Source organism: Nerophis lumbriciformis, linkage group LG11, assembly GCF_033978685.3.
Source record: "Nerophis lumbriciformis linkage group LG11, RoL_Nlum_v2.1, whole genome shotgun sequence".
In the NCBI taxonomy this organism is placed as follows: domain Eukaryota; kingdom Metazoa; phylum Chordata; class Actinopteri; order Syngnathiformes; family Syngnathidae; genus Nerophis; species Nerophis lumbriciformis.
Genome location: NC_084558.2, coordinates 37,998,328 through 38,008,140, shown reverse-complemented (window position 1 = coordinate 38,008,140; position 9,813 = coordinate 37,998,328). Strand labels below are relative to the sequence as shown.

Below are 9,813 nucleotides of genomic sequence, written 5' to 3'. Positions count from 1 at the left end.
TCTGAAGCTAAAGTTCTAGAGAAGTTTCTTTAACGCAACAATTGTGACTAAAGTGGTGAAGCTGTATTTTCATTCCCATTGAAATTTTATTAACAGTTTATTTAAGAAACATATACATTATTTATTTTTTCTCATCATTTTTTATGAAGTACTTACTTTTCTAATCAGCCTGACCTAAGCCTAAGGTTTATATGTTAAATAATCATAGTCTTTATAATTAACACATGGTTTCATATCATGTGTTGTAAACTTTAAGTCGGTGAGATGTAATTATTGAATATGATTAAAATCAAGAGTAAGAACTATGATTTGTTTAATGTGCAATTTGAAATAAGATAAGCTAAAACTTTTCACCTTATTTTTCCCCCTTGATGTTGCAATGTTAATACCCTGAATTTCACATTTGTAGCAATACAATCATAAAGTTTCAGAAAATACAGGACATTTTTAAACAGTTTTAGTGGTAGGAAAAGGTATACATGTATTCATAACTGGCCTTACATTGTCTCAATACTTGTGCAAACAGTGGACTACTTTTAGCAGCTATAAACACAATATGACGGTATGTAATAGTGTACTACTGTAACAAGAGGCTTAAATTCCTAAATAATCCTAAAATTTGCTGCTGTTGCACTTTTTTACTATTGCATAAGTCAGTGTGATTTGTTGCACAGCTTGCTTCTCTCTTGCAGGTCTCCCTTTTTGCAAGTGGGCTAGTATTTTTAGCAGCAGAGTCCTATTTCTGCAGAGATTCGACATGGCCGCCGCGCACACTCACTTGCATTTTTCTGAGAGAGCTCGAAGGCCAACATTTGTCTTTTTTTTTTCCTCGATCAGTGTAATCATTCCGTGTTTTTTCACAGATTTTTCCGTCCGGTTTAAGATGAGGAGAAGGCGTGTGTCGTCCCCTCGTGCTTGAAGGATTTAAACACTCACAGCTTGTGTGCACATCTGCTGCTGCAGCCACGAGTCAATTCAGTGCAAAGCAGAGCCCAGATTTGAGAATGACGGAGGTCCTGATTTGTCAATGGCAATGTGGCGGGGAATGAGGACATCTTTAATTGAGAAGAAGAGCGTGTGGAGTGAATGATGGTGGCCTCACAGCATCAAGTATGTCGTTTCCAGTCCATCATACACTCAAACATCCCACATCCATTCATAGAATATGCACGTCATGCCTCCGTTTAGTCATACAGAAAGATTAAATGAAGCACAGGGCATCTTTTTGACCATTAAACACATAAATCAGGGCTTTTCAAAGTGTGGCACAGTAAATACAGCTGGGGCCTCCTACTCCACGAAAAACTTTCTAGAGCAGATTTTATGACGTTTTCTGCTCACCCTCTTTTCTCTCGGTGTAAGAATATACAAATTCAAGTTTTGGGGGGAAAACAAGGTATTTGTTTTTGTAAGCTGCTGAACCTCCTCTGAAGTCTTTTAGCGCTGCCTCAAACTTTGAACTATTTTTTTCGTAGATTCAGCTTTTGTCTGACCTTTTGAAATGAACAAAAATTGCGGTACCAGTGTAATCATCAAAAAAAGCCTGTGGCACGACTCTTTCTTTATTAAAGGACCCATAACGTCAAGATGACCAAAATTTCACGAAAAAAGTTCTCTTTATGTCTTCTTAATAACAATTACTTTTTGAATAATAGGTAGATAACTAACTGTAAAACTGGAACTCCTTTCCATCGCTAGACTTTATGTCGCCCCCTCTTGGTGTGACGTCATCTACAGAACTGGAGCCCATTTCCGTCCGTAGACAGTGTGTATACAGTTGTGTAAAACTATTAGTTTGATCACTCAATTGTTTTTGTTGTCGCCCTGGTCCATTATTACTTCAAAACTGATTTGGTTAACATTATGTGCAAACTACTCCTCTTCCATAGACACCCTAGCTTGTGTTCCCCCATGCTCTTTCTACATTTCCTCACGCATTCTTGAGGAAAACATCAGTTGAAGAGAACTCAAGCTAGAATACCAGCGGCTTACTGTCATTTTCTCTAGTTTTTTCTGCTGTTCTTTCGGTTTTTCCTCAGGTTTGGACTCGGTCTTCCTCCCCTCGATGGTGCTGGTTTGAGTCTTTTACATTTTTTCCATCTAAACTCAGACAAAAACCCTTCTTCGAAGTCAAAATCATTAAAACGATTCTGCAAATTCCACTCCTTTTCATGGTCTGTCCTATTTTGAAAGGAGTGGTCCATACTTTCGTCATTATGCCATCATTTTAAAATGCATGCAGGCTGACCCCTTCTTTAGTTGTATTGCTACAACCTGCAACAATGCATCTGGCAGCTATATTTGATGATTCCTTCAAATTGTGCATGAAAACATCACGATTTGAGATGTAGATGCTACCAAAACACATACTACACAATAGGAAATTGCCTCCAGTTTTATGTAGGTGACGTCAGCGCTAGGGATGTCCCGATCCAGGTTTTTGCACTTCCGATCCGATACCGATATTGTTTTTGCACTTCCGATCCGATACCGATACTGGCCTATCCGAGCATGTATTAAAGTTTAAAGTTATTTAGCCTACTTAGTTGTCAGAATCATGTTAAAAAGGGTTTTAGAACTCTTGATAACAACTAGCCAGCTGAATTAGGGGAGTTTGAATAATACACAATGGTTGGTAACAAGAAACTGACCTGTTTATTCAAGGATAAACACAAAATAGACAAAATTATACATGACAAACAGAAATGGCATAATTGAACTAGGGCTGGGCGATATGGCCTTTTTTAAATATTGCTATATTTTAAGGCCACATTGCGATACACGATATATATCTCGATATTTTGCCTTAGCCTTGAATGAACACTTGATGCATATAATCACAGCAGTATGATGATTCTATGTGTCTACATTAAAACATTCTTCTTCATACTGCATTGATATATATATGCTACTTTTAAACTTTCATGCAGAGAGGGAAATCACAACTAAAAAAAATCACAATTTTTTTCATACGGTGTTGATCTGGAAATGTTTGCCTTGGCATTTTGATGGTGTGGGCGTGTGGCACCGAATGGAGATAAGCGTCTCGACAGACGTTACAATATTTGAACAATGATGACGAAAACTGTTTTCTCTGTCGTGTCCGTGTGTCGAAAATTGTTATGCGCTTATTTTTTTATTTGATTTTGTGCGTGGCATAGATTTGCCGTGGGCAGAGGACGCTTGAGCAGGCGCGCACCTTAGCGGCTGCGCTAGCATCACAGCTAGCGTTAGCCATGCTGCTACCTCGCTCTCTGCTGGAAGAGGGCGTATACGTATGTGACGTATGACGTGACAGTATGTGACGTGTGTAAGAAGGTGCGCTCGCTGTCTGTGAGAGGGAGACACAGGAAAGAGTGAGAAGAGCCTGTCGTGTACTGCCACCAGCTAAAAGCAACTGCGTGAGAATCCACAGACCTGTGGATGTGTTGAAGGTGTGCTGGAAAATGCGGAATGGAAGTTAGGGAGCAGCAGAAAAGTGGAATGTATTATTTAAATCGGTGCGTTGGAAAACACGGACCTGAGTTTTTTAAAACTGGATCTGGATCGGCATTTTCCCATGCCTTGCCGATACGCATTTTTTTGCAAATATCGGCAGCCGATCCGATCCAAATATCGGATCGGGACATCCCTAGTCAGCGCCCGCCCACAATTTGGAGCTAAATATGGGCGTTCCAAAATGGGCTGCACGCTCGTGAAAAAACAAGCCCTAAAATGGGGGAAATTTTACCTGTAGTCATAATTTTTAGGTCCAGAACTATGAAATAAGTGCCAATGTGGTCAGCATTATACCGGAATTCCACTGGCGTCACCAGGAAACGTTCTGATGCTTGTGTTGCGGCTCCACTGTGGAGCGAAGTAGCGTAGATTTTTACAAGTAACATTGTGATAAGGAGAGTTGTAATAAAGCGAACAACAAACCGTGTATTTTGTATTTCCAGAGTAGCAGAAGCAAGTAAACTCGAACCTGCCCATTCGAGATAACTAACGGCCGCTGAATGGCAACACCGCAGAACGCCTCGATCTTTGCCGTTCTTCAATACCCACAAACGGGCGTCAGTGACTGACTTGACTTGACTCGTGGTGGAAAAAGACGACAGTTTTGCCTTGCAGAACTACAACTTTATTTTTCTATTTGTAGCAAGCCACAACACAACGGTAACAACATCTCTGGCAAGCGTTGTACACACACACATCTCATTCAACTCCTGCTAACCACTCCCCTGCTTCCCTGGCCCCTGTATCAGCTGGTATTTGACACAGGACCCCAAATAGCTCTCCAGGATATGCTTGTAATATGATTATTTGATTTTAGACCATTACAGAATCAGCATTTCTTCATCCATTTGTCTCGACAAGGTGACACGTTTCAAAGTGTAAATTTCGATCAGCACTATTGTGTATGTAAACCGGCCAATGTATTTTGTGTTTGTGCATGACTTCCTGTCCAAAACAAGCAGATTTGAGCAAAATTGATCCGGCAAAAATAGAAGCTCTCCATATATTTAGCGCACATTGATTAGAATGGAAACAGAAAGAGTCCACCGTCGTTGGGGTTATGTGGGCAATTAGTTTTGGTTAAATAATTTTTGCAAGGGGTCAACAAAAAGTTAGTTTACGGCCCACAAGCTCAATTTTGGAGACGCCTGCTTTATTTATGTTTTGCCTCAGTCTCCTCCATGTAATATTCATCTTCCATGAGCCTCATTCACTGAGCCAGGTGCTGCTCTTTGTGTCCTATCAGACTGAAGAGCAGATAGCCGGCATGTTTAATGGATCAGCGACAAGCTGAGATGGATGGAGTACAAGAGGTAAGGACAATGGGCGGCCATTCATACAATATGTGGGGAGAAAAAAAAAAGCTGGGAAGAGCGGCCGGCCCACGCTTGAATGGAATCCGAGAGCAGCTCGTCTTGTACTTTCGCTGGGTTTCTTTTTCCACCCTTTTCACCTCACGGCCAATTATCTTATGAAGCATGTTCATTGGCAGCCAAGTCATCTGCTCTCGCGAGCCATCCCCTAATTAATTACCACATTAATACTTCATTATTCATCTAATATTGCAAGCTCACCTCTCTATACCTGCACTTTTAAGGAGATTAAACAAAGACACACAGACAGGATACTCACGCCACCAGGATTTGTGGGTTGCTATTTTGACACAATTGCATGTAGAGAAAAGCATCATCGTAGTAATTTATTATCTGCTTTATTATGGTATTTATTTTAGTTTATTCATCTTGAGGACATTTGCTTTTTAAAGTAATTATATCATTTTATTTTTTTTACTCAATGCATAATCCTTTTTAAATCTAAAGAAAAAAAATTAATTACATTTCAGATTTTATATGGTGTGTATTTTGCAGAGGTGTGGACTCGAGTCACATGACTTGGACTCGAGTCAGACTCGAGTCATGAATTTGATTACTTTAGACTCGACTTGACAAAATGTAAAAAGACTTGCAACTCGACTTAGACTTTAACATCAATGACTTGTGACTTCACTTGGACTTGAGCCTTTTGAATTGACATGACTTGACATGACTTGCTACTTTCCCCAAAACCCAAAGATGAAAAAGTTATTCGGGAGCGCTCCGTATTTTTCATTGTGTACTTGTCTATCAGCGTTGCGTGTGTCAGCTGGTGTGGTCTCAGTACAACAGCCAATCAAATTAGATCTACTTTGTTTTCATCACACAGCATTCATCCAATCAAATTGCAGGACAACCAACGAAGAAGACATTTCCAAACCACACGCCAGTGAACAAAAAATGATACCTAAAATAATTTTGTTTGGGTATAAAAATTACGAGGTGGTCAACACAAAACGGTTTGCAGTATGCAACACATGCGGTTCGAAAATGACTGATGGAGAGGCAACAACTTCCAACTTCGTCCGGCATTTGAAGTTGCACAAAGAACGGTAAGTTTTGAATGTAAGATAACGTTTATTGGCTAAGTAACGTGACTTTTATTTGCTGTGTAGTTAAATCAGTGAGGCTGTAAACTCACTGCTAACGTTATAACGTTATTGCAAACACGGGAATCTGTTGCAGTTCACTACCTTATTCATACTTTTTGTTCAGTGATTTTTTTTAAGCAGGGTTACGTTAGTCAATATATCACACGTAACGTTAGACGGCGGTCAGCAGCACCGCGTATTTTAGCCACCTAAAAAAAAACAAAAATAGTCAAATAAAGGTCAGTTAAAATGTATACTATATTATGAATATGTGTACCGTTTTAGCTAGCTTTCTGACATACTGTTGGTTGTTTACCTCAGTGGTCCCCAACCACCGGGCCGCGGCCCGGTACTGGTCCGTGGATCGATTGGTATCGGGCCGCACAAGAAATATTTTTTTTTTCTTTTTCTTTTTTTAATTAAATCAACATACAAAACACAAGATACACTTACAAGTAGTGCACCAACCCAAAACAACTCTCTCCCCCCTTTTGTTCTGGGCATTGAACATGAAGACTCTTCCTTCACTGTTCCGAGTGGCCATGAGAGTCTTGGCAGTGCCTGCCTCCAGTGCTCCAGTGGAGCGAGTTTTCAGCCATGGTGGCATCATACTACGCCCCCATCGTGCACAAATGACTGACAGACTCTTGGCTAATTTGGTCTTTTGCAGATGCAATGCAGCATAGGGCCCTGACATATAAAAAGTACAACTTTTTTGTTATGTTCACGTATATGTCATGTTTTTTCAATGTTAACACTTTTGTACAAATAAGTACATTTGCACTTTATTTTTCAATGTGTTTGTTCTGTAAAGGAATGAGTTAATGTTTAAAATGACTGGTTAATAGTGCTATTATAAAGTGCAATGTCAGCACAATTTTCTTTCCTGCAATTTAAAATGCACTTGTTTTAATAAATAAATACAGCGTTTGAAAAGCATACACAATCTGTGTTAATATATTAGTCTGTGGTTAAAAGGACTTGAAAGGACTCGAAACTCAAAATGCAGGACTTAGGACTTGACTTGAGACTTTCCAGTCTTGACTTTGGACTTGACTCGGGGCTTGCCTGTCTTGACTCGGGACTTGACTCGGACTTGAGGGCAAAGACTTGAGACTTACTTGTGACTTGCAAAACAATGACTTGGTCCCACCTCTGGTATTTTGTCTTCTAATATTTAGTATATTTGATATAGTTTTTTTACCACAAGATGAAATACATATTTCCGAAACATATTACATTTCATGAGTTGTTACTTTTGAAATATATTGTAGGATTTTTCAAGTAATGTAGGGTTTAAGGAACTACTACCTTTACTATTAAGTCAATTTATTAAATTAAATTAAATTACTTTATTCTATTCTATTTGTATTTTTTCATTTATTATAATTATTCTATTACATTATTATACTTATAATAAAGTGTTCTAACTAACTTAAAATAAAAAGAGAAACTAAAAGTTAAACACGTTTTATTGTTGTAGAAATACACATTTTATAATAATTATTGTAATGTACACTGAATATGAGAGTATTTGTAAAATAAGATAAATATGAATAGAAGAAAAATATTTTTATATACAGTATATTTAAAAAAAGATATTCTGCATTTGTCATTAGTATTAGTTTGGCGTTTTAGGAAGTACCTGTAGGCATCCACACTGTGCTCTGCCAGCTGCAGTGTTGTTTGACTTTAGACGTGTTACTTGGGTGTGTTAAGCATCAAGTCCTCATGAAAAACATCTCCTGGCTTATCCGTGTAATCCGCTCTTAGCGGCTTTCAGCCCGGAGCCTTAGTTCTCTCACGAGGATGCTGAAAGAAGGGGTGGGTGGGTGGGGGCAGCGGTTTGGGTGCTGGATTGAGACCCATTTGTAATTTATAGTCTTGGAAAGGCTCCACACACCGTTTGGAATCGGTGTAAAGTGAAAGTGAGCATGAACAGCTCCTGTAAATGGGAATGTTTGCTTTTTGAATGTGACCTGGGGTGAGGCGCATGAGAGCAGGTGTACACAAAGAGCAGGTGAACACAATAGAGAGCATCGACCCACACGCGACTCATCCATCTCTTGTTGCTTCGCAGACGCGCACACAAAAGCCATGTGCTGATAGTGGCTTCCAATGTCAGCTGCAGACCTCCACTTCTCTCTCTCTCTTCCTCTTTCTTTCAGCGGATGCGGGCATGTGATTGGCTGCAGCCTCACTGGAGTGGATGGGAGCGGGATGCAGGAGGAGAGGTGGCTGCCAGGAAGCTGGGGAGGATGCGTCTGTCGCCGACTCGAGCGCAACTTGCTGAAGAAAACATGTTTGGGTCTCACTTTTGACTCTCCTCCTTCTCATCACCTATGGAGCAAGCTGCTTTTTAAATGTATTTCTTCTCATAAACCTGCGTCCCGACAGTGGATGGCCCCCGCTGAGCCCTCCTGCTGCGCCTCTGGGATGATGTGACCTCCCCGTTTCTAAAGTGGGGTGAAGATGCCGGTGATGAAGGGGCTCCTGGCCCCCCAGAACACATTCCTGGACAACATCGCCACTCGCTTCGATGGCACCCGTAAGTCTCAACCGCATTTGTCTTTCGTCTTTACTCCCTCTGCTTGCAAATATAGGACTGGGCTGAAGTTTTGGGCCATAAATAGTCTAGCTTTAGTAATATTTCATTAAATACATTTATTATATGTAAAAAAAAAAATACACATAATTTGTATTTACAATCAAATTTAATGCAACATAGTACATTTTTGCTCTTAGCAACGAGGCTTCTGCATTGTTTATTGATCAGGGCTATTCAACCAAGTAATACAAAAATAGTTATGTAAAAATCGCATTATTCCTATTTTGTATACAATGTCATCGCATTGCTCAGGCCTAAGCTATTTACTCAACCAAATGACTAATGTATAATATGCAATGTATTAACATTGCTCAAACATCCTCTACAGCAGGGGTTCTTAACCTTTTTGACCTCGGGGCCCACCTTTTACACTACAGAGGGGCCCGAGGCCCACTCAAATATTAACACTGAATCAGTCAATTTACTCTGCATTTTAATTGTATTCAATAATCCTATCTCACCGATTTACAGTTTAACAGGATACCCTTTATTAAATGATAGCGTAAGAAAGCAAGTGTTAATCACAAAGATTGTTATCAAGGCTTAGGTCAGGTTGATAACAAAATACATACTAATCAAATGTATTGCAAAAGAAGGAACTCATAAAAACTGATGAAAATTAATGCTAATATAAATGAATTCTAACTAAATTATTAACAACAATGTATATATATATATATATATATATATATATATATATATATATATATATATATATATATATATATATATATATATATATATATATATATGTTTCTGTACAAAATTGTCACTAAAATATAAGAGTAAATTAAATACTGTTTCACCACTTTAATCATAATTTATGCTCCAGACTTCTTTTGTTTCTGGAAAAGTGTATTACAACCGAGTACCGCTGCGGCCCATACGTACCAAGGTGAGAAACAGATATTTTTGGCAGCCCTCTAGGGGGCGCTCGCGGCCCAACAATGGGCCCTATAATTAAGAAACACTCGTCTATAGTAGGAAAAATAAGTATTTGGTCCTTTGCTGATTTTTTGTTAGTGTACTGTCTTTCAAAGATACGAACAGTCCAAAATGTTTACAGTGGGTTTATTGTAACAGAGAGAGACTGCATTTTTCAAGCCAGGAAAAAAATATTTTGGATTGCGGGAAGTACGTAAAGTATTTGATCCCCTACCAAACAGGAAGCACGCTGATCCATCCCCATGTAGGAAACTACTCCCAAGCTCAACTCATTTTGTGGATAACAGACACCTGTCGC

At 39.2% G+C, this 9,813-nt stretch overlaps 1 protein-coding gene across 1 annotated transcript in view; it reads left to right on the top strand.

Moving 5' to 3' along the window:
• Window positions 1-841: 841 nt before the first annotated feature.
• Window positions 842-9,813, top strand: part of kcnh4b (potassium voltage-gated channel, subfamily H (eag-related), member 4b) — a 92,211-nt gene continuing 83,239 nt past the window's right edge. The window contains exons 1-3 of the mRNA XM_061966662.2: window positions 842-1,110; window positions 4,745-4,811; window positions 8,131-8,510. Coding sequence (XP_061822646.1) covers window positions 8,435-8,510 — 76 coding nt within the window. The 5' untranslated portion in view covers window positions 842-1,110; window positions 4,745-4,811; window positions 8,131-8,434. The remainder of the gene's footprint in view (window positions 1,111-4,744; window positions 4,812-8,130; window positions 8,511-9,813) is intronic.